The sequence below is a fragment of the Alternaria metachromatica genome, assembly GCF_023757995.1.
Source record: "Alternaria metachromatica strain BMP 0045 chromosome Unknown scaffold_3, whole genome shotgun sequence".
Taxonomy (NCBI): Eukaryota; Fungi; Ascomycota; class Dothideomycetes; order Pleosporales; family Pleosporaceae; genus Alternaria; species Alternaria metachromatica.
The window spans coordinates 1,727,021-1,754,836 of NW_026055494.1; the positions used below are offsets into that span (position 1 = coordinate 1,727,021).

The 27,816-nt window shown below is 52.1% G+C and overlaps 10 protein-coding genes across 10 annotated transcripts; 7 read left to right on the forward strand and 3 right to left on the reverse strand.

Moving 5' to 3' along the window:
- Window positions 1–1,248: 1,248 nt before the first annotated feature.
- RPS18 (ribosomal 40S subunit protein S18B) lies at window positions 1,249–2,251 on the reverse strand (the record flags this gene model as incomplete). The annotated part of the gene is made up of 4 exons (XM_049329161.1): window positions 1,249–1,481; window positions 1,533–1,738; window positions 2,075–2,099; window positions 2,248–2,251. The coding sequence occupies 4 exons, from the start codon at window positions 2,249–2,251 to the stop codon at window positions 1,249–1,251; spliced, it is 468 nt and encodes a 155-aa protein (XP_049192133.1).
- Window positions 2,252–6,622: 4,371 nt separating this feature from the next.
- J4E83_002212 (uncharacterized protein) lies at window positions 6,623–7,116 on the forward strand (the record flags this gene model as incomplete). Its single annotated transcript, XM_049329162.1, has 2 exons — window positions 6,623–6,860; window positions 7,088–7,116. 2 exons carry the CDS (start codon window positions 6,623–6,625, stop codon window positions 7,114–7,116), a joined length of 267 nt encoding a protein of 88 aa, XP_049192134.1.
- A 227-nt stretch (window positions 7,117–7,343) lies between these two features.
- J4E83_002213 (uncharacterized protein) lies at window positions 7,344–8,720 on the reverse strand (the record flags this gene model as incomplete). Its single annotated transcript, XM_049329163.1, has 3 exons — window positions 7,344–7,882; window positions 7,932–8,393; window positions 8,486–8,720. The coding sequence occupies 3 exons, from the start codon at window positions 8,718–8,720 to the stop codon at window positions 7,344–7,346; spliced, it is 1,236 nt and encodes a 411-aa protein (XP_049192135.1).
- A 498-nt stretch (window positions 8,721–9,218) lies between these two features.
- On the forward strand, window positions 9,219–10,614 carry J4E83_002214 (uncharacterized protein; the record flags this gene model as incomplete). The annotated part of the gene is made up of 3 exons (XM_049329164.1): window positions 9,219–9,298; window positions 9,352–10,480; window positions 10,531–10,614. 3 exons carry the CDS (start codon window positions 9,219–9,221, stop codon window positions 10,612–10,614), a joined length of 1,293 nt encoding a protein of 430 aa, XP_049192136.1.
- A 1,436-nt stretch (window positions 10,615–12,050) lies between these two features.
- J4E83_002215 (uncharacterized protein) lies at window positions 12,051–13,539 on the reverse strand (the record flags this gene model as incomplete). The annotated part of the gene is made up of 4 exons (XM_049329165.1): window positions 12,051–12,255; window positions 12,313–12,728; window positions 12,776–13,198; window positions 13,258–13,539. The coding sequence occupies 4 exons, from the start codon at window positions 13,537–13,539 to the stop codon at window positions 12,051–12,053; spliced, it is 1,326 nt and encodes a 441-aa protein (XP_049192137.1).
- A 907-nt stretch (window positions 13,540–14,446) lies between these two features.
- Window positions 14,447–16,151, forward strand: J4E83_002216 (uncharacterized protein; the record flags this gene model as incomplete). The annotated part of the gene is made up of 5 exons (XM_049329166.1): window positions 14,447–14,693; window positions 14,746–15,112; window positions 15,166–15,426; window positions 15,475–15,842; window positions 15,895–16,151. 5 exons carry the CDS (start codon window positions 14,447–14,449, stop codon window positions 16,149–16,151), a joined length of 1,500 nt encoding a protein of 499 aa, XP_049192138.1.
- Window positions 16,152–17,115: 964 nt separating this feature from the next.
- Window positions 17,116–18,954, forward strand: J4E83_002217 (uncharacterized protein; the record flags this gene model as incomplete). Its single annotated transcript, XM_049329167.1, has 4 exons — window positions 17,116–17,418; window positions 17,501–17,726; window positions 17,965–18,058; window positions 18,147–18,954. 4 exons carry the CDS (start codon window positions 17,116–17,118, stop codon window positions 18,952–18,954), a joined length of 1,431 nt encoding a protein of 476 aa, XP_049192139.1.
- Window positions 18,955–19,241: 287 nt separating this feature from the next.
- Window positions 19,242–20,217, forward strand: J4E83_002218 (uncharacterized protein; the record flags this gene model as incomplete). The annotated part of the gene is made up of 3 exons (XM_049329168.1): window positions 19,242–19,413; window positions 19,463–19,865; window positions 19,917–20,217. 3 exons carry the CDS (start codon window positions 19,242–19,244, stop codon window positions 20,215–20,217), a joined length of 876 nt encoding a protein of 291 aa, XP_049192140.1.
- A 425-nt stretch (window positions 20,218–20,642) lies between these two features.
- Window positions 20,643–23,429, forward strand: J4E83_002219 (uncharacterized protein; the record flags this gene model as incomplete). The annotated part of the gene is made up of 3 exons (XM_049329169.1): window positions 20,643–21,430; window positions 21,481–23,194; window positions 23,250–23,429. The coding sequence occupies 3 exons, from the start codon at window positions 20,643–20,645 to the stop codon at window positions 23,427–23,429; spliced, it is 2,682 nt and encodes an 893-aa protein (XP_049192141.1).
- A 3,830-nt stretch (window positions 23,430–27,259) lies between these two features.
- On the forward strand, window positions 27,260–27,675 carry J4E83_002220 (uncharacterized protein; the record flags this gene model as incomplete). Its single annotated transcript, XM_049329170.1, has 2 exons — window positions 27,260–27,519; window positions 27,603–27,675. 2 exons carry the CDS (start codon window positions 27,260–27,262, stop codon window positions 27,673–27,675), a joined length of 333 nt encoding a protein of 110 aa, XP_049192142.1.
- Window positions 27,676–27,816: the final 141 nt, after the last annotated feature.

A 27,816-nucleotide genomic window follows, 5' to 3' on the forward strand; every position in this document is an offset into this window, starting at 1 on the left:
GCTGAGGAGGCGGGGCTGGATGCGTCGGAAAACATTGAATCATCGCTCAGTTTGGTATTCAGGGGTAGTAGCATTCTGACGGAGCGTAACGCTTCCTGTGCGGCGGCTTTGATGGCATCGTAGCTTGAGAGTGTAATGAGCGAGCCCGTTGATTTTGACAGAGGCCCATCGTCAAGGGGCGTGTCAGTGATACGCGAAGAGGGCGAGTCGAAGGACAACGATCGTATGCGCAACTTGGGCGAAGGAGTCCGGATAAGTGTCGTCATAATCGAGCGCTGACTGCGACCGGACAAGAAACTCAATACGAAAAGAGGAAACGCAAAGAAGAGACCTTCCGACGGCCTAGCGAAAGCCCGCGCTTTCAGGAAGGGTTATATCCACAGTACTCACCTCAGCCATGCGGCCCTTTCACTGGCCCTGCAGGTGAAATATGCAACCATGCCACGACTTCGGCGCCGTAAGGAAGACTTTACGGGCCTTCCGAGTCACGTCCTGTGAGAGAGGCGTAAATAGCGGGGAAGGCGTACCATCGAGCAGGACGCACTGGCACTGCAGATGCCGACGATCGCGAGGTTGAAATGTTGCAGCATGTGCGGGACACAACGCACTCCACACTTGGCGCTTGATAAATCGAGTAGAATAGGTTGCTTTGGACTGGGATAATTGATTGGGAGAGTATGGAGGATAGGAAGGCCTGTCTCGCACCCAAGATTCGCCAGGTGCCGCAGCTTCGATGGGGATCATGATTCGTGGGTTTGTCCAATGTGCCCTTTGGAAAGCAGGTGTGACCAGCCTAGACGCCGTTAGCGGATCGTGCCGATGACAATGTCCACTCAGTACAAGAACCAGCACTCAGAACACTCTAGTGCGCCGAAGCGTGGTCGTTGTGTGACGTGGTGCCTCGTGAGCGGAGTGTGGGCGCAAAGCGATGTTAGTCCTCGTCGCCAATCACTAGCCTATTCTAGGCGCCACACAATAAGCTCCCTCACATGACTGATGCGGAACCCTTGACTGTCGAGAGCGAATACGCATCATGATGGAACAAGTCGAAATTTGAATGTGTGATTTTGGTACAGGCTGTATTCGGCCAACCCTAACCGTGCCGCATCACCTCACCTCATATCGTGCATTGCCGCATGAAGTGTAAGTGTGAAAGCCAATGAAAGCCGTTTGATAAACACCGTAAGTGCACCACCCATTTCGTAAAGGCATGTTCCAGCCCCAGCTGCCCAGCGCATGCGAAAACCTTTAACCCTTCTTCTTGGAGACACCGACGGTTCGGCCGCGACGACCGGTGGTCTTTGAGTGCTGACCACGGACACGGAGGCCCCAGTAGTGACGGAGACCACGGTGAGCGCGGATCTTCTTCAAGCGCTCGAGATCATCACGGAGCTTGGAGGCGACACCGTTGGCGAGGACCTGGCTGTTCTTGCCATCGACAATATCGCGCTGCCTGTTGAGGAACCAGGCGGGGATCTTGTCTGCAGGGTGTCAGCGTCATTATCCATGTTAGAGAGATGGTCGTGGCGTACACTGGAGGGGGTTCTGGATGATGGTAACGATACGCTCAAGCTCTTCGGAGGTGAGGTCACCAGCGCGCTTGGACAGATCGACATCGGCCTTCTTGCAGACCAAGTTGGAGTATCGGCGACCGACACCCGTGATCTTGGTCAAGGCGTACATGACCTTCTGCTTGCCATCGACGTTCGTGTTCAACAAACGGATGATGTATTGGAAGCTGGTAAAGTCAGCACTGCTCTCATTGTGCGAATGTGCCTGCGTTTGTGCGCCGCCTCTATGCGTAGACCTCCGCAATCCGAAAACCATCAGCCATCGCAATTGGCCACTCCAGCCCGAACAGCACAACAAAGCTTCCCCTTGCACAGATAGTTCCCTTCATCTTTCTGCAACGCCTGGTGCGTACGATTGTCTACTCTATTCCCTCCCATTGGCTTCTGAGTGCTGTCGGACTGGAAGGCGGCTGCGAGGTCGTGTGGACTCATAGGACTAGGCGGTTCGATGCGAAGGAAGCCGAGGGCTGAACGGGGAATCGCAGGCTCTTGTATGAACGTACTTAGACTTCTCTCCGGAGACGAGCGCTGGAAAGTTGTCAGCATGCCTCTATTACGAGTGTCTGAACATCAATTATTGCGACCCCACTCCACGCGCTGGGTGAGGCACACTCGGCGCGATCAAAGCCAGGGTCGCAACAACTGATATGAGTCGATAGAATCCGGGTATACTCACACATGATGGCGGCTTGTCGTACGTCGTCGATGTGGTGTTGTCGATGCTCTTACAGTGGGAGGAATTTCGATCGTTCTCGCTTGCGAGTGTTGGCTTGCCAAGGGAAATGGCACGTGCGAGCGTTCTAACCGCTTCGGGCCTCCGCTGGCAAAACCACTCCGCTCCTCTGTCTACCCCCCGGGGCCATGTGGGAAGAGTGAGGCGCCAACTGCATTGTGAGCAGAGGGAGACATCCTGGGATTCTATTTTGCTGTTGGAGTTCATGTGCGTCTGGATTCCATGGGGCTTGAGGCTGCAGAGTAGACGACGACCTGCTCACACCGACTCAGTCCCTTCCTCGCATGAGCTGTGCTCTTGCAATTTGTGTGCTTTGCGTGCCGCCCATCGCTCGCGCGCGATATAATTCATCTCGCAAACTATCGGTCAATGCACTCGCGTGTGACGTCTTCCTTCACCGCTCCTGCCGCCATAGTTCTCCCGTCGTCACCCATGCAGTCCCAGTGCGGACAGTTTGGGGCTGTGTGCGCGAGCAGGCGACGCGCTGCCTGGCAATGCACACGTCTCTTTCGCACGCATTTGGGCATGCTTACGGAACAACAGGAAAAAGCAACGACATGACCTAACAGTGAAGGCACGATAGCTATGTCTCGATCACGAATGCTGCCTGTGATTCAAGGCTAGCACGTTCAATCGCATCCAGTCCTCCGCGTAGTACGTCTTCGTGTCGTACTTCGCGTGTACCAGAGGTCGCGCTCGGTATCGTCTCGATGCTTATTTTATCCAGGACGGCCTTTGGAAGCACTTTTAGCAAGCTCTTTGTCTATCATGGGGACTACCTCACCGTATTCTCTCGGTGAATTTCACACGTTTCCTACGTCACAGTTTGCAGTTCCCGCCCCAACTCTATCGACCTCCATAGGTTCGTTATGAGGCGAAGCATCTCTAAGCGTGCTGCGCCACCGTTCGACCTCAACACTTTTCCCACATCGTCAAGTCATTTGCCAGGATGTATGGTGCCTGGAAGTAGGCACACAGTATCTGTGGCTGTAGCTGCCTTGCAGCCACATGTATGCCTGGCTGTTAAAAGCTCCGCTACACCCGTGTGTATTTGTAAAGACAGCACTTCACAGCCTCATCCAACTTATCCATACAGCCTACCCTAGACTGATTCGACCTTGAGCCACGGATACACTCTCACACTATACTGACTCTACTCAATTCGGTCACTGTATTTGTCTGACCGGATCATCCTATGCATCAGGCGAAGAACTCTTCTGGGCAACACAGTCGTGGAAGCCGGTTCATCGCTTAGCCCTGACAACGACCCGGACATTTCTTCCAAAGATGGATTCTCGGGCCCACATTATTACAGACGGATCGTTCACCAATGATGAACTTACTACTGGAACCGCACCCGTCGTCGAGCTTACCAGACATGACACGATCTCCTCCGTCGAAAGTGTCCCACGATTATCCGAAGGCCGTTGGGCACTGAACCTCAGTGGAAACTGTTCGACCTGCCATCATCACCACAGATCTGTACAGGTGCATGTTCAGGTTTCGGGCGACTCTACTGAATTCGGTGATGTGTATTGCCACAAATGCCAGAAATTGTGGTTGGCCTTCGGAAAACTCAATGGCACGCGCCTGTCTCTTCTCTCTACAAAGAGTCTAGAGCCGGAGACGCTTGCAGCTGAGGCTGATTTCCGCAAAACTCTGGTTCGGGCTATACAGTCTGCCACTCCTATCGCCACACTATCTCCCACTCTTACCGTCATACCGGAAAGCACACCGGCCGGTCCATCCCGGGAGACATCTGTACGGTCAACCGCTCAGAGAGACACCCAGCAACACCCAGCATCCATCGGCAGTCACCCAGGGCCAGTGTCTGTTGAATCCAGTAATGGGGAACAAGCTTCAGGTCTCAGCCATATCCGCTCGGGTGGCCAGAGGTATGCGACATTCCGCCAAAACGCTTGGTCCAAAGGTCGGCAGGCCTTCTCTCGCCTCAGTATGAGGCTTACAGCACGACTACGCAAATCAAAGCCCAGTCCCCCAGTTACAAGGTTCCCTGAGAGTAGCTCCGACCAAGATCGCCATCGCCAAGTCGGGGGATCTTTACCGGCTGGTATAGCGCCCATCGTGGAAAACTCGGAATCCCTGGCTGAGTCTACAGAGACTCACGTCGACCTCCAAGGCGAATCAACTCAGGAGTCTCCTAATGTCCGCGACCGGTCAGCTGCCGCAACGAATGCGCTGGTTTCGCTCCAAGATCTCGACCTTGAGGCGATCCATGCTTTATCTCCACAAGAGCGTTGGGAATGGGGCCGCAGGCAACTAACAGACTTCAGAACACAGTATGCCGTGTCCACTGTTCCGATCAGTGACCCAGTCATGATCAATAGTGGAACGCAGGCAAACCTTTCGGAAGATTCGCTGTTGTCTCATCGTCCACTTACCAGACGTCATTCTGCCTTGGCTTTCGTTGGAAACACTTTTGGCACTCACGACTACTGGGACGTCTTTCGGGGAAGTACGCAGACTTTCCATAATCGTCCACTGAGCATGAGCGAAGCGAATTTATCAGACGCCGAAACCGTTGTTGAACGAATCAGTATCGCTCCTACCACACACCAATTACTGATCGATACCTTACATCGAGATCGCCGCGGATCTGAGTCTTCGCGCCCTCTTTCGATGTACAGTATTGTGCACGAATGGCAGCAGTATGCTCGGAACAGGGCGGAGGTTCGACTATCGATAGACTCGGCAGCGACTGGCGGTGCTATCAGAAATATCGCTATGGGGAGGGCGCGTGCAAGCAATCGCCTATCTCGTAACTCGATGAATCGGGCGTCCTATTTATACGATACAGAGCTAGGAGGGTCGAGAGTTCAGCTGCCAGTGGCGATGGAGACCGAGCGGAGCGATATACCGGAACACGCTAGCTCGCCTACCGGATCGCCACCGAGCCCCGAAGCAGATGTGAGATCACAGGGTTGAAGTCTCGATATGTCTGCGAGGCTCCGCAAGACCCGGAACTCAGGGGCTCTTCACTCGTCAATTTCACCTTCGTATACGATGCTACGGCGAGTTACCACGGTCTCTTAGGTCATTTCATTTTAACGCTGCACGAGCTTTCCCTGGTCTTACGAGCCAGATAGCCTCGGATGCATTCCTTAAATCACCATCACGCCCCACGATATGCTGTTTCTTAGTTTTCTTTCAGCACAAATGTATACAAATAGATCACTCTGCTTGCCTTTCGCGATCTTCGAGAAGACCCGTTTGTCAACATTCATCTCATCTTTTAATCTATCGTGACTGCTTCAAGGGTTGTACTGCTTGCGCCAGTCCCAGTGAAAATAGTTTGGCTCATGATGTGATTCAGGGCTGAGTGAAAGTCTACGCCAAAGAGGTCGTGCACGAGGGAGACTGCAGCTCCCAGCTACTCAGCTGTACTTAGAGTCGACTCTCCAAGCATTTCTTTCGCCTCCACAGTTGGGTGGGATTAGCCAGCACTTATTTCTCTTGCGTGCCATCTCAACCAACACCATGACGCAACCAACAGATGCACAGGCCTTCCTCTCTTCCCTCGAGTCTCTCGAATGTGCCATATGCATGGAAGGATACGACGCCAATCACCCCCCTATAATTCTCGAATGCCATCATATCTTCGGCGAAAAATGCGTAAAACGTTGGATCGAAAGTGGCAATGGTTTGTGTCCTAATTGCCGCGCGCCTCTACATGGAGAAGAGACTACTGTCCCAACAAGCGAAGAGGTTCAATCTCCACCAATCGAAGTACCTACAGGCGTTGTGCGAGAAGAGCCTGTAATTCCAACAAGCCAAGGGATCCCACAGCTACCAATGGAAGTACTGGCAGAGTTCATTCGAGAGGACAACATGGTTCGGTGGAGCCAAGAACCCCAGCAGCGACCGGTCCAAGTACGGACAGATTTCCTTCGAGAAGACAACATCGTTCGATGGAGCCAAGAACCCGAGCAAGGACGGGTCCAAGTACCGACAGACTTCATTCGAGAAGACAGCATGGTCCTATGGAGTCAAGAACCCCAAGAGCAACGGGTCCAACCACCCCAGCAGCGACCAGTGCAAGTACCCTCTGAGGTTATGCGCGTTATAGCCCGTCAATCCGATTGGGATGTGCTAGTAAGTCAGCGTATGAGGTGGCTAGTGTCTCGATCAGAACGTCTTGTGGCCTCTCTACTGCGACTACCCGGACAGGCTGGGGTCAAGCTAGGTCTACTTCGACGGAATGGTGCAGATGACCGGTCCGCTACTCCTCGTGCTCGGAAGCGCCTGCAGCGAAACCCAGAACATCATCCACAGGCTCAGGATACCCGTAGGATAGCCGATGCAGCACGTCGAACGGGAAACGATAGAGGCGACACTCACCAGGCCACCCGCGAACCAATCGGCCGTACTGATATGCAACGGCTTACGGACGGACGAGACCGCCATTCATCCCGTAGCGTTTGGCAAGCGCTGCGAGACCGAGCACAACCTTCTCGTGCCCATCGGAGACGCCAAGAGGATCAGGATCGAGAGTATGCACAACTCCTCCAGCGTACATACGATGAACAAGATGACGCGTATGAGGCGTACGACGACGACTTTGACGTACCACACCGGCCTACATACTCGATACGTGACGGTGTACATAGGATCCGCGAGCCACCATCGAATGCCTATATACCTCAGCGGTTTAGAAACGCAGGGCTTAACGGCTTGTATGATTCTGTCTATGAGTTCTACTAGGGCCATCTTGTGGAAGGTGAGATCAGCTTGGTCGTGTGAAGCGCTGAGTGCTAACGGGTAGTCAGGGCTGAAGAGTGCAAGGGAGAATAAAGCCGTATCGGATGATGCAATTTTTCAGAATCTTGAAAGCGTACGCAAGGGTATATATCGGCTGCGCGTTTCATTGTCTGTAGCCTTACAATGAAGACGAGGTTGATGGGAGTTCATGGAGAGCCATTCTTGATCATGCTGTTTATTATTCAAATATAATGTAGAGTTGGTCAAGCCAGAACGGCCAACATTGACTTACCAAAACTACACCGCGATGTCCGTTATTCTCACCAGTCATCAATCATGTCATTAAATTCTTCACTCTCCACATCCATAACCTTCCTCGCTGCCTCACTTCCACTAACTGGTAGCATCTCGAGCCCACCATCTTCATTGTCATCCTTCTTCTTGAACTCCTTAGGCACCTCTTCAGGATCCATGAGGCCGACCTGGAAAAGCACAGAAGCCTGGTCCCAGTAAAACCTCTCGCACCATATCTTTCCAGCTCTGAATCCCACGATGCTCACCACGACTATCTCGACTTTCTGGTTTGTTGGTGCAACGCCAGGAAGAATCCAGGGCATCTGGCATGTGTGTTTGAACTGGATGTAAAGTTCGTCTACTATTCGATCGACGCCTATTGTGCGCGAGATGAGCCGCATGTGCATTGATGGTGGGGCCGTTTTGAGAAAGTAGTCGCGGTAGAAGCGCTTGAGATCTGGATGGCCGCTTGCCCCGGTCATAGTCGGAGTAAAGTTGACGTATGGTGTCGGGGTTTTGGTATAGGTTTCGAGGATCTTATCGAGCGATTTTCCGCGGTACTTTTCTGTTGAGTGTTAGCTTTTACAATAGATACGATTGGTCGCCATGCATACGCTCTTCGTTTTCCTCCCATAGCCGCTCCAGATCTACCTCGGCGCTGAAGCCCTTTCGAACAGTGCTCAAACTCCTGCTCCATGCGATAGCGTCGGCCACGGCGTCGTATTCATCTAGATCGTGCTCTGCAAAGCCTGCATCAACGCCCTCGTATGTGAAGCACGGATACAGTATCTTGTCCTGTAAGCCTCCCGCGCCAATACCGTGCGTGACGCGCTTCTGCACCGTCCGTCGCTTGCCTTGTATGCCAAGAACTTCGGGGCGACGCGTCACACCAACGGTGATGTCGTTTCCGGATGTGCCCTCGGCTAGATGTACGAGCACGCGAAAGGACGATGTGAAGCGGTGACGTGTATCGGGAATGGAGGACGGATAGTAGGCGATGAGGGAGCAGAGTTTCGAGGTGGCGGTTTTGGGTTCCGAGTAGACGTCTAGACATACGGCTGCAGCGTCACCGAATGCTACAGAGCCATGGTCAGTACATGAGTCGGAGGGTGCTGGCGCAGAGCACGTATACTCGTGACATGCGCCAGAGTGTGAAAGGGCTGTATACCCACGATTGCGTAGCGTTCCCCAATGCCCATCTTGTCCCCCAGCTTGTGAAGCGTCTGCACGTATTGCTTGCCACCTTTGCCCATAGGGATGTATTCGACAATGAAGCCCTCGTCGCGCCACGCCTTCATAGTCTCGATGTCGAACTCGGCGTCTTCGGCTGTGATGTACAGCACGGGCGTGCTGCTCCGGAACGACAGCCAGCCATTGCGGTCAGCGAGGAATTGTTGCGCCATGTCGTGGTCCAGAGTCGTTGTCGCAAAGGCAGGCGCGCTCACGCGATGGCTGCGGGAGGTCCACTATAGGCAAGCGTAGCTATGCTGGTTCCGTCTTGGTAGCGTCCGATGATGGTTGGGACGTTGTCAACGGTGTAGTGCGATGCGCGGTGGTTAGGCCAGCCCTTTGCGCGCGGATGAACAAGGTCAGACCATTCATGGATGCAACGGCGCATTTTCGGTGCGGGCTCACAAGAATCCTGCTCGAGGCTGGTTGCATGAGGATTTAGTGGAGTCGTGCCTGTCTCCAACTCGTGAATGACGTAGGCGCTGTAAGCCTCCTTCGGGACTAGCCGGAATGCAGCAGGAAACCGCTGTCGCAACACCGAGGATCCTGACATGTTCATACTTCATGGGATATCGTTGACGGGATCCATGCGCTATGCGACGTGCCTGAGGCTCATCCTTCAATTTCATCCTTCAATTTCATCCTCTTTCTGTAGCACTCTTGCGAGCGACATGTCTGGCCACGAGATGGAGTTCAAGGCGACTTTGGTGCCACATCGGTCCGACTCGACAGCAGCGAGACAACCGCCTGCGTACGATGCTGCTCGGCTCTATACGTCCGTCTCGTCTTGCTAAAACTTCCTAGGCTATCAGACCCAGCCATTGACCATCGGCTCTGGGGTCTGAATGCTGGAGATCGTTCTCGTGTTCTTGGTCTCTACGATCAAGGCAAGAAACTCGTTCCAAGCTACAACAAAATCCAGAAAAATGTCCAAACGAGGCAGGACCACATCATGCGATCTGTAAACGGAACCGACGATTGGGATTGGTTCATGCACACCGACGTACCAGGATATGATGGGCTTGAACTGCGAGAAGAGCGCCTTGCCGTGCAGGAAGCAGCACTTAGACGTGAGAAGATCAAGTATTTTTTTGAGCGCGATCCCGAGCTATGTCATCTCATGAGAGAAAGAGAGGCCGTCGAGCGCCCTATCTATCAGGTCGCTGCGGCCTGCGCAGATCTGCAGCTATGCCAATCATTCACGGCAATCATCCTCCAGAAGCTCCCTCGCGAACTGCGAGACCAGATATACAACTATCAGTGGACAGAAGAGCACATCAGAAGCCTAAACGACGCTATCTCATTTGTCCCCAAATATCATTCCGCCGACGAAGCTGGCACAGGAGTACAATATCTCCCTGTGCCACGTTTCGCAAACGCCGCGTTGGTGGGCGAGGAGTTCGCATCTGAAGCTGCAACCACGTACTTCAAGGACCTTTCAAACGTTGAGCTTGACTATCGCTATGTCCGCGCCTACCTTGAACGCGACCGCTTTGGTTCCATGGCATTCTCGTTCAAGGATGCTATACGACGTCTCGTCATCACGATCGATGAGGACTATGGTAATATCTATTCAGGAAAATGGATAGCATGCAGGGCATTGTACGACAACATGAAGAGTCTGCTGATGCTGAGAGATCGTCAAGAACTCAGTGTTGAGATATATCTGGAGTCAGATATGCAATGGAATCTGGCCCTCTTCCAGGCTCTCGAAACCATCAAACCAGTATTCTTGATGATTCGCGAGGCCAACATGGATGTCAAAGTTCTAGGCTACGACTTCTTCAGCACAACCGAAGATTACGATGCAGACGTATTCTCCGAACAACTCAACTACTACCTCACTGCGGGTACTCCAGAAGAGTGGCTGGAGATGAAGGCCAAAGAGATCAAAGAGATGCCGCGGGGTCCGTTTCGGCAGCGATGCAAACGGGTAAGTGGTCCATTATTTTCAGCGAGAGACCAAGCTCATACCAATCGTAGACACTGCGAATCATGCGAAAGAACCTTGAGTCTGTCATGCGAGATTCTCGCAAGGCCGCTGAGTCTGCTAGAGCCAGCGTATAACTACAAGGCACGTCTTGGCAGCGCACACAAAGTTTGACTCCATCTGTCCGTCGTTACTAGCTTCATGTGTTTTCCAGGTATCCTCTAATCTATTTCTTGTGCGTGAAGGTACATGTATCACTAGAATCGTCATGTAGAGTAGGCGGTAAATGGTAATGGGATTTAACTTGGTCCCCCGACCGTGTGCTCAACTTGCTAGATCAAACAAAGCTGGCAACCCAGACATCCATCGCCCTGACTCCCATTCTGCCCCCCTGGATGCCTTCTAGGCTTGCCTCACATACATCTCGCAACGCAAAAATAACTCCCCGTTCCCTCTCATCCTTCACATTCACCTCTATCTCTCTCTCAAAAGAGGGAGAGAGGCAAGCGGAGACTTCCCATTGTCCATCCATCAGTCCCTCGTCACTCTGCACGCGCGTCTCGTTCTCCAGCTGCCACCCGGCCGCTAAAGCCAGCTCGATGAGTCGTTTTGGGCCCAAGACAGTGCGAACATTCGAGATGCTGTTGCCTTTACGGCACTCCAGCGCTGCCTGCGTAAGTGCTGCTAGTACATGAGGCTGAGCAGATGGATGTGTCGCTATCAAAGACCATTCAGAAAGGAGAAGACGCTTGCTGTGCTGTCTGATGGCACGGAAGGTGGAGAGGATGAGCGAGGGGGTGGGGAAGTACCATAGACAGTGGGCGAGCACTGTCGCGTCAAAAGCTTTGTCGCTGCTGGTGAGTGCCGAAGAGATAGAAGACGATATGGGAAGGGAAGAGAGGTATTCCAGGGGGGGTTGTTGAATCCACGTGATTTGTTTTCCGAGCGGTCCTTGTGAGATGTGATCTTGTGCTTGGCCGAGGGTATACGGAGAACCTAAAAGGTCATAAACCCACTACGTCTATACGCCTACCAGGAAAGCAAGAAAAAAAAATAGTTCGGAAGGACTTACCATAACCCAAGTCTGCTGGATCGACGGCCACTACGCTCCCTTGCTCGCCAACGGCGCAAGCAAGGACAGTCGTACAATCTCCCTGCCCGCACCCTAATTCGAGCACCCTCGAGCCATAAGAGATATTCCATTGCTGGAGGAGCCTTATACGGTGGAGGGTTTGGGCGTGCTGGATGCTGAAGTTACGAGGATCGTGCAAGGAAAGACGAGCAATATAGGCGGCGTCGAGTTCGGCAGCCATCTTGAGCTCGATAGGTGTTGAATAGAAGACTGCAGATTCTTGGATTGCCAGTTGGATTGTGAGGGCCTTTATTCAACTCCAGTACTATTAGGCAGAAGCTGATAAAGATAAGGCGAGTATTGAAGATGACTCAACCGCCTTGTCTGAGTCAAAACCTCCGGAGATAAGGCACGACGTGGAGATACGTAGGAGGATGCGCACTAGATTCATACCACCTTCCGAATTAGACTGCCCTGTCTTCCATCTTCGTTTGCACATCATTACAATTTCGACCTAGGCGCCTCACCATCGTGGTTCCATCCTGGCATGTCCGCGAGGTCCTTCGCACGAGCCGCCCTTCTTGACTTCAGCGCATCACCAGTACCAGGACGCCATCTCCATGCATGCGCGAGGTCATCTGCCAGTGTACCTTCGAGTAACTCGACCACATGCTTACCAATGTTTGGAAGTAGCTTGAAGGTATGGCTACATATCAGGTCAGTAACTCAGCAAAACAGCATTCGTAACGAGGAAGAAACTCACCCGCTATCTCCGGTAGCAAGCACGAAATTCTTCCAATCAGGATGTTCGCACATCAAAAGTGCCGCATCTGCTGTGTCTGTACACCAACACAGATGTCTGTTGAACAACTCTTTGTCTGTGAACTTTGGCAGGAACGTCGCAATAGCTTTGCGGATGCTGACCTCGGAGGCATCCGGATAGGTATCTGTGGGATGCTTCGCAGCAGATCTAGGTACCGAGATGCGCTTTGGTGCCGATGCGCCAAAAGGCTGATGTTGCTTGAAGCGTGTGAAGCCTGGAAATTCGTCGCAGACTTTGATGACGCCGTGTTCGTCAGGCTCGAAGAAGAAGCCCACGTCACCGTTGTAGACTACAGGGACGTTCTTGTACTCTGCGGCTTCGCTGGGAGAGAGTTGAATGTGGGCATATACCCATGCCTGAAGACGTTAATTTGGAAGTAGTTAGCTGAGCTGAAATAACATACCTTCGAAACACACTGGTCTTGCAGATCGACAAGCACGGGACTCCATGCACCAGCCGCAAGAACCACCTTGTCAGCGTAATACCTTGTGCCATCCACCGTTTCAACACCAACGCACACACCTTCAGCCAAAAGAGGCTGCTTGAAGGATCCTGCTCCACCGAAGCCGAATTTGACGCCTTGATCGCGCAGATACCCACCAATGGCATCGATGGCCTTTGCTGCAGCAAGCCAGCCGCCGTCATCGCTATAGACAGCTTTCCAACCTTTGATCTGTTCGCGATCTAGGAGTGGGATCTTCTTCAAGATCTCGTCCTCCGAATCTAGCCATTCTGTTGTCGTCTCTAGGCCAGCACCCGCGTCGAGAAGAGCCTGGTAAGCTTGCTTGAGGTCCTTGAGACCCTTTTCACTGTGGGCGCAGTCAAGCTGCAAATACCATTAGTCTCTAAATATATTTCTTGCTAGGTTGCGCTTGAAATACTCACTCGACCGGTGTTGTGAAAATATTCTTTGAACAGATCGTCTTCTTTCCACATCTGTCTCGCCTCCAGACTCAACTGTAAGTCCACTTTGTTCCGCAAGCGGATGCCCATGATCTTGTTCAAGTCATTTCCAGCCGATTGTGACGATGGTATTGGGTACGTGTCTAGCACTGTGATGTTTGAAGGTTTGTATCCTGAGCGTACGAGATGTAGGGCTGTCGACGACCCTATCGTCCCGCCACCACCAGCAACGATGACGGACGTAGTCTCTCGCGACGGTGCCATGCTGAACTATCAAAGTCTATCGCGCTTGAAATGGCTCGCGTGTTGGAATGGGGAGGCGCTGCCGGAAGTCGTTATCAGTAACGACCCACGATGTAATCCCGCCGGTTAAGTATCCCTAGAGGCTGCACACGCCACCAGCACGGTGACACGATGGCGACGCATTCTCCACGCGCCAGATGCGAGCACGCGAGGTTTTGATTGAGTAATTGAGGCCTGCCGTCCCAAGGATCGCGGCCGTTCTCGCTTGGCGATCCCGACTGTTACCCCTTCCAAACGGGGTTAGGCTGGCGGACGTCAGCGATGCGTCAAGCAGGGGGGGCTCCGTTCCTGCCCGGTTTGAGCATGGAGCAGGGCCACGACCTTCCATGCTTGACATTGCGATAACGAAACTGGGTCTATGCAGCCAAAGGGCGATATCAACAACGCTCTTTTCTATAAAAGTCGCCCTCAACCCGCGGAGCACCTGAACAGCTGACTCACGCCTTGCATCGACCCGACATCCAAGCCTCGCAACCATGTCTAGTGCAAGCTTACCATCCCTTAATCACATTAGTTTCCAACCTCCACTTTTCCAAACTGTTCGCACTTCCATATCCAGCCTAGTCTACACTCTCATCTAAACTGCCCTTCCCCTCGGAAACCGGTCTATCACCGGAGCGATTGACTCCACAAGTCCCTATCAGCTGGACGGGAACGACTCGTTTACCCCAGCTTGGGGTAACATAGTTCCGGGATCCACAGATAAGCCGATGCTGGTCGCGCGGACAGACGGTAGAAGGTAAATGTGTGCGGGAGAGACATGGTGTATATAAAGGTCGCGTGCGATGCCTTTGATCTCGCCTCAGCTCGAAGCTCAGTCGCACCTGCTCCGTATCGTTTTTGGTCTTCCCAGTAGGAGTACTTCAAGATGTCTAAGTTCGACGCTGCTCCTCCCAATACACATGCCGGCGGCGACGACGATGCGCTCCGTACAAAGGGCAACGACCCGCTCAACGCTCCTCCAACATACGATGTCGCCGACGAGAGAATCAATATGGAAGAGTATGCTAGAACAGTTCCAAAGTGGAAGAGAATATGGCAGCACAGCTTGACGCAGATGCTGCTACTCAGTGTGCAGGCTTTCTGCGGTCCTGCTATGGCTGATGCTATTGCTGGTAAGTCGTCTTTGAGCTCATGAAACGGTACTTGGAATTGATAAGTTTGCAGGCCTTGGTGGAGGTGGTCTCGCTACTCCCCAGACTTCGAACATCGCGACCGCTGTCAACTACACCATGCTTGCTGTCTGTTGTGCTCTCGGAGGACCCATCGTCAACAAACTCGGAACGAAATGGGCTTTGGTCATCGGCGCCTGCTCGTTTCCAATCCGCGGCTCTTCCTACTACTGCAACTCCAAGTTCGGAAACCAATGGTACTTGATCTTGGGCGGCTTCTTCACTGGCGTGGGGACGGGCACTTGGTATGTTGCAGAATCCGGAACTATAATGTCACTCGCGCCAGCTGGATCTCGTGGAAAGTACCTGGCACTTTGGATCGTTGCTAGAAACTTAGGGCAGCTTGTCGGTGGTGCTATCAAGTGAGTTTTACAGACTGAAGCCCACTTCGCAGCAGCTAAAATTTGTGTCACAGTCTGTCAAAGAACCACGAGAAAGGTATCGTCGGCGGCATAACTCCGGATACCTATGTCGCCTTTTTGATCATCGAATGTATGGCCTTGCCATTCGCCTTCCTCATCTCACCTCTTGAACGAGTCGTACGCTCAGACGGAACGCGTATCCTTGTCTCTGAAAAGATCGGCACCATTATGGAGTTCAAGCAGATCAAGATCACGATGACGTCGAAGCTTATTTTGCTTTCCGCATTCTGGGCCATATGGTCGTTCTTCTACAGGTCAGCCAACACACGATCATAAAGGAGCGGCAGCTAATTAGCTATTAGTGGGACGTGGTCGACCTATCTTGGAACCTACTTCAGCGTCCGCGCCCGCGCTCTCTCCTCCCTCGTCTCGCCCTTCTTCTGTATCGTCGGTTGTTTCGGTCTCGGGTTCATCCTCGATCTCAAGGGTGTCAGCCAACGTCGTCGTGCACAAATCGGTCTCTTTACCGTCGTGCTTCTCAACCTTGGTGTCTACATCTGGTCCATCGTCATGCAAGTCAGATTCAACAGCAATGACCCAGGCAAGATCGACTGGGATGACTCGCTGTATGCGCGTTCTTTCTTGCCATACTTCTTTGTGCAGACGACCGGTCCTTTGTCGCAATCTTACATGTACTGGCTACTCTCTTCTTTCGCAACAGACGCTCAAGGTATGTCTCATCATTCGGCAAGTCTTCTTGATCCATCGCTGATGATATACAGCAAACGTACGTAATGGTGCAGCTTTCCGCTGTCTCGAGGCCATCGGACAAGCCATCTCGTACGGAATGAACACCCAAATCAAGACATCCCCTCTCATCGGCTTCTGCGTCACTTTTGGCTTGATGGCACTTGCGCTAGGTCCGATGCTGGTACTGGTGAACCAGACGCCTGATCGCATCCCCGCTGATGTGATTGCGGAAGAGCAGTACCGCGAAGAGAAGAAGATCGGTAATGTGAACGTCGAAACCAAGGTCTAAGGCCTGTTTAATTAACGATATCTCGATGAGACTGGAATGGATTTCTCTATGCGCTCGTAGTATAAAGCGTATACAATGCCAGAGACGGGTTCGACATTGCCATCTGACATATGCACCAGCTGTGTGACATTGCAACTAAATATGCATAGTTGATTTCTGGCATATAGGATAGCAACACTCTGGGTGATGCTTTGCTGCAGATATGATTAGAAAACAATAATGTAGGAGTGTGTATATGATCTAGCCGCAGAGGTTAGAGATTAGTCTTTTTCCTCCGCGACAAATAACTAATCAGTCGCTAAGACATTACAAGCTTTTGTCTAAAAACCTTCGCATAAATTGCGGCATGGATCGTGGCCACACATAGTGCGGCATGTGAAAGAGGGAAATGTATTAATAAGCTGCGAGTCGCCCTTCGGATTGCCGTCACTAGAACCACCCACTGCACTAGCTAAAAATGATTTCATGTTGTTTTGATGGATTCAGTCTCTTCGCTGAATACGCTTTGCACCCAGACACATTAATGCATGAGTGGCGCGTCAGGGAGCTTGACTTCTAGCCTCATTGCCCATGTTCGATATCCTCGTGGAGCGGCATGACCCTTGCAACTATATCCCATTGAATACAAGCTTCAGGCCGGCACTTAAGGTTGTATGCTAAGACGCGTGTTGCTGATGAGCTAAGCACTAGCCGAATGGGGAAAGACATGGAGCTTTGTTGGCAACGGGCCGATCGATGAAGTATGCGAGTGTTTGGACGTGTATCAGATAGTGAATCGAGCCAGACTGGCGGCTTCCTTACGTGCGTACAGCGGGAGAATTCATGTATACCTGGCCGACACGATTAAAAAACAAGTGTACATAAAGACAGTATTGGGCGAGCAATAGAGGTCAACTTTCATTGGCTATCACAGCAGCCTTGCTACGTCCCTTTGTTTGTCAAGCCCTCATTTTCACATTTCAAGATGACTATCACAGCAGAGAACAACTTAGAGTACCGCCAGGGTAAGCTCTTCGTGCACGCCATCGAGGAGAAAGCGCAATGGATACCGAACAACATGTACATGCGTTATGCGCCGGATGACTGGTTGCACAGCGGTTACAAAACGATTACATGGAAGCAATACGCAAGTGCCATCGATAAGATGGCTTTCTGGTTTGACGAGCGGCTTGGTAAAGCGGTGGATTGCGAGACGATTGCTTATTTCGGGCCCAACGATCCACGGTATGCCATCTTGATACCAGCTGTTGTAAAGAATGGACGGAAAGTAAGTGTCAGATCGTTCGGTGTGACCTCACGGCTGACAGCCTCTGTATTTGCTGATTCCCGATGGACGAGTGACCAAAGAGGGGCTTGCGGGCTTGATTAAAGCGAGTAGTTGCAAAGTATGGCTCTATCCAGAAGACGATGCCGTAGGGCCGTTGGTCGATGCAGATTCAGGCTTGAAGCTATGTGCTTTGCCGTCGCTTGAATGGATGCTTGACAACGGAGGCCAAAAGCGATACACGTATGACAAAACGTTTGGAGAGGCCAAATGGGATGAAATCGTCATCATCCATACATCAGGCACTACTGGTAAGCTGTCTGAAATGATCTGTTATCTCATAAGCTCACTTCTCTTTAGGCGAACCCAAGCCTATCTTTCACACAAATGGCATGTGGAGCGGATTAGGGAATGTGCCGATACTGAGTCGAAGACATTGGCCCCGCGGCATTGAGTACGAAAGCTGGATCGGGAAGACGTCTCTCAATCCATGTCCACCGCAATGGATAGCCGGCTTACATGCGATGGTTTTGAGCCCGCTCTTCCTAGACAGTCCCTGCGTCATGACGCCCCGGGACGAAGTTTCCCTGACTCCTAACCTGTTCAAGAAGATCGTGTCGATGAACAGAATTGAAGGCATTAGGTAAGTTCTGACTGTACGAAGTGCATATGAGACATATACTGACTTCGTACCTCTACCTCTGCAGATGCCCTCCATTCACTATCAATAGCCTCTACGCGGACCCAGAAACTCGACAAATGCTGAAGTCACTGGACTTCATTGTGTACACGGGTGCACCCTTGGATCGAGCGATTGGGGACGACCTTTGTCAGCATACGAGATTGAGCCCGATGATTGGCTCCACGGAAAATGGAGATCAGATTGGCCTACGACCAGCCGATAGAAAGCTCTGGTATACCCATGACTTTGTTCCAGAAAATGGTCATAGGATGGTGCCTTTGGACGCAGGCTCGGACGGTCTCCACGAGCTCATATTGGAGCAGGTTGGAGATGGGCGTACCAATCCTTTTCAGACATCCTTCTGGAACACAGCACATCGTTTCCTGGAGCGGATCGAAACGAAGGAGCTCTACAGGCCCGTCAAGGACTCTGACGGTCGCACGCGATGGGCGTTTTCTGCCCGCAAAGACGACTTGACGAAGCTGAGTTGGCTGGCAAAGTTTCATGCGCAGGATATTGAAAGGCGTATTTTGCAACATCCAGACGTCGAAAATGTGCTGGTAGGTGGAGAAGCCCGGCCTGCGCCGTATGTTATCGTTCAGGCAAAGGAAGGTGTGCTGGACGGAAAGAGCGAGGTGCAGTTGCTTGATGAGCTTTATGATGGGGTTATTGCTGCCACCAATAAGGCTGATTTGAGTGAGATCAGAATTCCCAGGGAAACGATCATGATTGCGAAGAAAGAGAAGCCGCTCAAGGTCAGCTTGAAGCAGTTGGTCCAGAGGAAGGCTGTTGAGCAGGACTATTCGGAGGAAATCGAGCAAGCATATGTGCGGCTGGAGAACAGCAGGAAGCCTTAGGCCCATCAAATGATATTTGACCTCTCCAGCAGCCGATCCTTCTTCGCGACATGTTGTTTGGTGTGGTGTCTTAAGTCGAGTCAGCCGAACCTAGGTGCCTAGGAAGGCGCGTCTGGCAAAACGCGCTAACGGCATGAACCTCGGCATGGCCAGTGATGATGTCGGCCGTTGCGGTTGAGTTACTCCGCATTTCAGGAAGGAGCGCCCATAAACCTTGAGGTGTCTTCTCAGCTAGAAGACTAAAAACTCTGTTTTATCTCCCAAGTGAACGCGGTATTTTAAGTACAATGTCTTACTCCAAGCGCATCGATCAGATTGCAGGCCATCTCAACTACCCCAAGGGTATGTTAGCTGGCCAAACCGCCATTATCACTGGTTCAGGACAGGGAATCGGCGCCGAGGCTGCGAAACTGTTTGCGAAGGAAGGCGCGAAGGTTGTGGTTGCCGATGTAGATGCCAGTAAGTCAATGCAGTCGCTGCATGCAAACACGGGCTGATGATGTTGTAGAGAAGGCAGAATCGGTAGCTGCGGAAATCAACGAGTCTGGTGGCAGCGCCCTGGCTGTCGCAGGCGATGTGCTCGACGACGCCTACATCAAGACGCTTATTGCAAAGGCCGCTGAGTTCGGAGGCGGCAAAATCCACATCATCGTGAATAACGCCGGCTACACATGGGATGGCGTCATCCACAAAATGACGGACAAGCAATGGCACACGATTGTCGACCTGCACGCGACAGCGCCTTTCAAGATTGTGAGGGCTGCGGCGCCATATTTCAGGGTCAAGGACGGCGAGCCGAGGAATATCATCAACATCTCCAGCACAAGTGGAGTGAACGGCAATGCTGGACAAATCAACTACGCCCTGGCGAAGGCGGGTGTGACCGGCATGACCAAGACCATTGCGAAAGAGTACGTCTTCCCTCTCTCCCTCGAATGTATTTCCCTCTAACGTGTCTGCAGATGGGGTCCTCAATTCGGCGTGCGCTCCAACACAGTAGCCTTTGGACACATCCAGACACGGTTGACGGCGGCGAAGGAGGCGGGCGCATTTATCACCACGCCCGACGGCGAGAAGGTAGCGCTGGGAATACCACAGGCGCAAAAGGCAGGCGCAGGGCAGGGCCAGGAGCACATGGACATTCCTCTGAGGAGACCGGGCACGGCGACCGAGGCGGCGAGTGCCGTGCTGGCGGTTGCGAGTCCGCTGTTCAGCTATGTAAACGGAGAGACGATCAAGGTGACTGGAGGGCGCGGCATGTAGAAAAGTGCAAGCCTCGTGCGACACCTGACAAACTTCTTTCCAAGCTCAAACACATGCCGTGGTGATGCAGTCGCAAAGATCGTCAGCTATGGTTTCAACTACCAAGATCTTGGACAGGGTCTCGGCACCCATGTTCCGCTCCGCCATCCCCAGATGCTGGATGCACATCAGCCACCTGCATCCGACAAGACGCAGCCCCTCGTCCGCCTTCTTCTTGCCTGTATTGATATAGTTGTCGTCGTTCCTTATACCCGTCCACCATGTACATGCCCAATCGATAGCCCATCTACCCAATTACCATTCAAAGCATACGCGTACGCAGCATTCGCTTCCTGCGGACTATTCGCCGCGGGCGAGCGAGCATCCCTTACCACGACACCGCGCACCACGTGGACGACGACACCCTCACGTAGTTTTAACTCGCCATGAGCGACGAGAAACATGGCTACGTCCGCGAGCCCTCTCCTCCACCCATCCCCACATACGACGAGGCAACTTCCTCGCGCAACGCCCCTGCGCGCCTCGGACCCAACGAGACCAGCGACGATGCCGAGCGGCAAGGCCTCCTGAGCCCGGATGTGCGCATACAAGCCGATCCGCGCAGGCGCAATGGATACTACCAGGCCCCCTCCGTACAGTCGGTCGACGACGATGGCGACTCGGATCTCGGGAGTCCGGTGCGAGAGAGCCAGGACGAGGACCTGCGCCAGACCATGGAGGAGATGGACATTCTAGATCCAGAGTCTGCTGAGGAGGGGCGCTCGAGGCGGAATCGATCAAGAGGCAGGTTCTCGAAACGCTTCTACAGCATCAGACATTCCCTATCGAGTTGGAATCTGCCGCGAATACCCTGGCCCAGCTGGCGTCCCAATTTCAGCGCCATGACGGACCACATACCGACGATACCGGAAGAATATAAGCCGGGATGGTCGATTATCGCGCGACTGTTCGGTCTCATACTGATCATCGTCCTGGTATACCTGCTGGTCGTCAGCGAGGTGGTGCCCATGGGCGGAGGATTCGGCACGCCATTCAACCCCGAGTGGGTGCGTTCGACGGCTATGGAGAGCGTCGAGAGCTGGCGAATTGAGAAGAATCTGGAATACATTACAAGCTACGACCACATAGGGGGCACTGAGGGGAGTTATGTGCTGGGGCAGTGGATCGAGGGCAAGTTCAAGGATGCGCACATGGACACATATACCCACGACGAGTACGTTACACATTGTGAGACGCCACAAAGGATCACGCTAACTTCAGCAGGTACTACGTATACATGAACTATGCGAAGAAGGGCGGACGGAGGGTCGCCATCGTCGAGCCACAGGATAAGAAGTGGGAGGCCAAACTCGAAGAGCCGTCCGTCTTCAATCCTGCCAAAGCGCAAACGCCCGCCTACCATGGCCTATCTGCGACAGGAAACGCCACCGGGCCCTTGATATATGTCAACTACTGCGACAAGAAAGACTTCAAGCGATTATGGGATAGCGGGGTGGACGTACAAGGAGCGATTGCGCTCTGCCGATATTACGGAACACAGCCAGATCTATCCATGAAGATCAAGGCTGCGCAAGATGCTGGGGTTGTGGGAGTCTTGGTATACTCGGACCCAGCAGATGACGGCTTCAAGAAGGGGAATCCCTGGCCAGATGGCAAGTGGCGGCCTGGAGACAGCGTGCAGCGAGGATCCGTCGGGCAGACAAATATGATTATGGGGGATGTGCTCACGCCTGGACTGCCGAGCTTCAAGAAGGTGGAGCGCATGCCCCGAGACAAGAACCCGGCCTTGCCAAAAATCCCAAGTCTACCGCTCTCGTGGAAGGATGCGCAGAAGCTGCTCAAGTCGCTCAAAGGCTCAGGCGAGCAATTGCCAGATGAATGGATTGGTGGTGTACCGGATGTTGGTGAGCACTGGTATTCTGGTCATCCAAAGACTTCGCCAAAGGTGTTCCTGCAAAACGACCAGGATGAGGTCGAACAACAGCGGATCACCAATGTTTTCGGATCTCTCAAGGGCAGCGAAGATCCGGCTAGCAAGATCATAATCGGCAACCACCGCGATTCCTGGTGTTTCGGTGCGGCAGACCCTGGCTCTGGCACGGCTGTCATGCTCGAAGTTGTACGTGTACTAGGCGAGTTGCGCTCGCAAGGATGGCGACCGCTCCGCACAATCGAATTTGCGTCCTGGGACGCTGGTGAATACAACAGAATCGGCTCTACCGAGCATGTTGAAGCCAACGTACAAGCCCTTCGAGATAGCGCCATCGCCTACCTGAATGTCGACGTAGGTGTAACGGGTGACAAGCTGTGGGCCAAAGGCTCTCCGATCTTCCAACACGCCTGGACGCGCGTGCTCGACCGACTTTCCGACCCCCGGGAGAACAAGACTATGAAGGAGCTGTGGGAGACCTCGGACTCCAAAATTGGTAACCTAGCTGCTGGAAGCGACTACGTTGCTTTCCAATCCATTGCTGGTACCTCCTCACTCGACTTCGGCTTCACCAGCAAAGAGGGTCAATCAAACCCCATTGCGCGCAGCTGCTACGAGACTCTCTCCTGGATGCGCAAATACATCGACCCCGGTTTCGCTTACCACGCCGTGCTCGCCCAACTCTGGGTTCTTCTCATCCTCGAGCTCGCTCAAGAGCCCATCATTCCTATGAAGATTGATGACTACGCCCGCGCTCTGCAGGAAGAAGGCCAGCAGTTGTTGGACTGGACCGAGAAGAAAAGCGGTGGTGGCGAGTACGACATTGAGATGTTCCAACCTCTAGTCGACAGTCTGAGCATGTTCAAGAAGAAAGCAGAGACGTTCGGTCGGTGGGAACAAAGCTGGTATAACCAAGTCTATGCCACTGGTGGCTTCGAAAGTAGCGGTGTCACAATACAAAGGGTAGGCCACAATGGGAGGATCGCAGGTTTCGAAACAGACTTGCTTGATCTCGCGAGGGGAAAGGACGACAAGGGGCCGCATGGTGTAAGTTTCTCGCCTCCGCCATAAATATGGTTATCAGTAACTAACACACAGACAGTTGCCCAACCGCGATCAATACAAACACGTCGTATTCGCCCCCGACCTCAACAACGGCCTCGAAGCCAGCGTCTTCCCTTTCGCACGTGAAGCAATCGAGAAGAAAGACTGGGATGCTGCATCCAAAGCCATCAAGAAGACGGCGGATATATTGAACCGCGCGAGCGACCGGCTCGGCTAAGATATGTGTGTATATGTACAGCAAAGTTGCATTTCCGCGGTGTTTGGGCGTAGCGAAAGACTGGCTGCATAACATTACTGGGTCGGGGATATATCTCGTATCTAGTGCCGGGCCTCGGCTTTCTCATATGGGTGTCATATTTATCTCTGTTTGGTGACCTTCGTCATCATCGCTAGCTAAGAGGCTGTTTGTTGGGCCACTTTTTCACGTGCTTGTGCTAGCCTGACTCTGTCCACGTCTATATAAAGTCTATTCTCTGTGCTCTTCTGCTTCAATTATCGTCCTCCCTTATTTCGCCATCCTTATGAACATAACAAAATGCCACTCGCTTGGATGATGCCCAGGTGTCGGTGAGAATTCTGCTGCTTTCCAAAAACATTCACCGTACTCTATATGATGGCTTCTTATCCACGCTCTCAATATCTCAAAAGGCGGCCTAGGCGTCGGTCTGTTCTTCTGTGCGTGCCTAAAAAACAGAGTGCCACGTACCGATGTCCTTCTTCTTTTGTTTCAAGCAGTCGTACATGGATGGTTGTGTGATTCCCTAAAAGATCTGCAATCCTACCAGTGCATAGACTCGGGCCTCTCTGATTTTTATTTTTATTTGAATTGGAATGAAGTTCATGCCGGATTTTAATATGACTGCCGACTGTGTCGCTGGTCTTGAAAGTGTCAAAGCATCAAAAGTACATGCGACAGAGTGATGAGTTCACCATCTACCATTTCCAAAAAAGCGCAACCCGATACTCATGTCTACCCTCTCGCTCTTCTTCGCGGTCTGAAATGTCAGATACCGTATACACTCCATCGGTTATCTCCCATCGCATACCGTTGCTCAAAAGCGAATTGAAATACCTCCTCCGGTTTATGGATGCCTCTGCATATTCTCGAAAAACCGATGGGAAGTGTGATGCAGACTTCAAAACACTGAGCTTCTGAGTCTATGGTCTTCGTTGCATGTCGCAGTGTTTACAAGTGTTCAATGCTTCATGTAAAAGCTGGCAGTTAGTTCTGAAGGACGATATCGAACTACATCCGAAGAGGAATAGAGTTTGGTGTGAGTGATATATAAGTCGCTTGCCTGCTCGATACCCAACTCATACCATCATACTCATCGTCTCCGGGTATCCAAAAAACTACCTGCTCAAGTGGATGTCTGTTTCCTCGGGAATCTTTTTCTAAAAAGCCACAATACATAGCATGGCGCTTCTTCTCTTAAAGATGACTATAGTAAAGTTATGGTTCTGTTGTTGTCCCGCAAGCCTCCAAAAGCTTTCCTCGTACCCTACATGTGAGCTTTGGAATCGAAGCAAGTTTCGAGCAGATGCATGACTGTTCATGCGATACACAACTTCAATACTTCTCACTCTATCTCTCAAGGAAAGCTTAAATATCTTTACCAACACGTCATGTGCAGTCTCTCAAACATAGCAAGCATAGAAGAATGGAGAGAGATCCTGTCGCTCTTTCGACTGAGGGAGTACAGGTACTTTGTTCGGAGAAAGCCGTTCCTCATCTGTTGCCTAGTGTGCACTACCCGAGCGGACGAGCTGGAGCAAAACGCGAGATACGCTGGCAGATGATCCAGAGACTTGATCGTACTGCCTTTGTATAAAGACCTGAAACTAAAGCGGCATGTTTGAGCGGAACTACGTTTGCCACGTGCCTATGACGGTCTTCGGACTTGAGTACAAAATCTTCGCCGTCTTGCTAGATCGTCTTTTCTACAACGTTGAATAGGCTGGCTCGTTCCCTGGATCAAACGCCTTAATAAGCATGGAGCAGGCCAAATCCTCTTTCCAAAATCTTCCCTAGAAGTGCCCATGGTTTGATATCGAGGTCGCTACAATATCGAATTGGCAGTCGCGTGCCACTGGATGATCAGATACGGAGTCAAATGTTTCGATTCAATTCGTGATTTGGGTCATGAGCTGCCAAAACAGGCCATATTGGAAGACATGTCTTTCCCCTTTGCTCACATCTTTCTCTGGGCTCAATTTCTGGATTTGAGCGGAAGTAGCCCCTACACGATTCAACAAGGTATAAAGAGGCGCCCGCTGGAGTGATACACCTTCATTCTTGTCAAGTTCGCATTGAAATAATTCTCCGAAAGAGTTAGAGCAGACAGTCATGTTGTTGCCTCTAGCTCGGCAATTGAAAGTCTCGCTTCTACCAGGACATGTTCGTAGGTGGACCTGGCTGTACACAATAAAGAATGTCGAATCCGCAGTCATGGCCATCATTTGTTCTTATTTCCTACCTGTTTGCATCTGCGGAGTAAGCAGAAGCTGGGGAGATTGCGGGGTAGAAAATGCCTGGCCAGGTGGGAAAAGAAAAGCGTGGCGGTTCTGAGCGATACCTGGAAAAAGACGGCTACATGTTTCCTGTCTCTTGCATGGCTTACACCGTACATTGGCATGCTTCGAAAAAATCCCACGATTCTAGGCCTGGAGGAAGTATGCCCATCGCTTACGTGCCGGAAAGCTGACTACAATGACGCTTCGTTTAATCGCAAGGCGGGGGTGCCAGCTCCGAGAACGATACCAACGATCGACGATCGAGTAGCATCCGAACGTTTGGGGGCGCATATTGTGTCTCGCGTCCTGGTGTGCGACAGCGGCTTCGAGATAGTATGTCAGTAGTATGAACCTCTATCGGCGCAATCTCTTGCTAGGTGAAGCCGAAAGTTTCCAAAGTTGTCTCATGGGCTCGAGCTCGCTTTCCTGGCGAGGAAAGCAGCAACCTCAAAAGTACCGGGAGCCCGTAGATCTGGTAGCAGGGTCAACGTGCGAGTAATGATGGTGCAAATCTCCACGTTGTGACTGTGTGAAGCGAAGCCCATGTCCCAGCTGAACACTGCCGCGGCTGCAACCGAAAAACGTGGAGTCAGGCAGGCGCTAACGACGCTAAGTGGCTGCTAGCTGTCACTCATCAATCCTTCAGCGGCATCTCGGCCGCGCCGACAAACTTCTCATAACAACATCGGCGCGTGGACAAAACAACGCACTGGTCAGTCATGCTGTTCTGTCATCGCTTGCATCTGAGTTCGGGTCCTTGTTCTACACATACCTGAGCGCTGCGTTGGCCAGCACGCCACCACAGGACGCCATGCAACTTCCAGATTGACCAAAAGAGCTTTTAGAAAAGAAAACACGAAGGATCTCGTCAGGTACCGGTCTGAGGTGCCGCTAACCGATGCGCTGCACAACACATCTCTCGCTTCGAGCGCACTCATCCGGTGAAAATAAAGGCGCTCTGAATTCGATACAGCCATCAAGCCCAAAACACCTCATCGCGTTAGCGTTCAGCCCTAGCACCCCTAAGCAAATCAGCCCACGCGGCGAAGAGTGCCGCTTGGGACATTCGACTATTCTCACTCGCACGGAAGCTCATCCGCTGACGAGACAAAACATCAGGCCCATGATGCCAAGTCTCGTGGCTTGCGTTGCTGGCCTCAGGAAAGTTGTAGCGTTGCTGCATTTGTTCGATGAGAAAGCCACCAGCTGAAGTTTCAGCACAATGTGGATTCTTGAAAGGCTAGAATGGCTCGACATGGGAAACTTTGCTCGCTTCTTTGCTTGGGGAAATGGATGACAAGGTGGTGTGCTGGTTTGTATAAGGAGACTGGAGCGCCGCGATGGTGTTGAGGTGTAACTGCATCCTCCAGGCGCTACAAATACGCTCACACTCGTTTTTCTCTATCGCAATTAGCTGGACGACATACCACGTTGACGTACATTCATATAAACCTCTTCCAATCACTGTCACAGCCCTCTACAGCATCGGTCAACCACACCTCAGCCAACGCCAACCACCATCTTTCGATCACAATGTCAGGACCGTCAGGTAAACTCGGCGGTCTTTCCACCAGTGTCGTCGCCATCATCGCTGTCGGTGGTGTAGCAGGCCTGCTAGCCCTCATTGTCGTTACGTCTCTCATCTTGGACATACCAAAGCGTATGAAGCAAAAGAAGAACACTGGCCTCATGGCACCAGAAGAGATGGAGAAGAAGAGTGTAGAGATTGACGACGCGGAAATGGGTGCTATCAAGAAAGCGACAAGAGAGATATCAGTTCAATCCCCGAGCTTGTATTCAAGCACATATATTGCTCGGCCAGCGTCGCCAGAGTGTCAATGCGCCCACCCATCGATAGTCGTACATCCCTCGCCAGTCTATTCGAATACCACAACGTTAAGATGAGTTTATCGGCACTACATTTAATGTTCTACGACACCTTTCTGTGAATACTTTATCCATTCGCACACGTCTACACCGCCCGGGTGGGACCGGGTCAGAGGACATTTTACATTCCAAGGTTACCTTCGGCGTTAAGACCTGGAATGTTCTTATAACCTTTCAAAAAAATTGTTCAGATGAGACGAGAG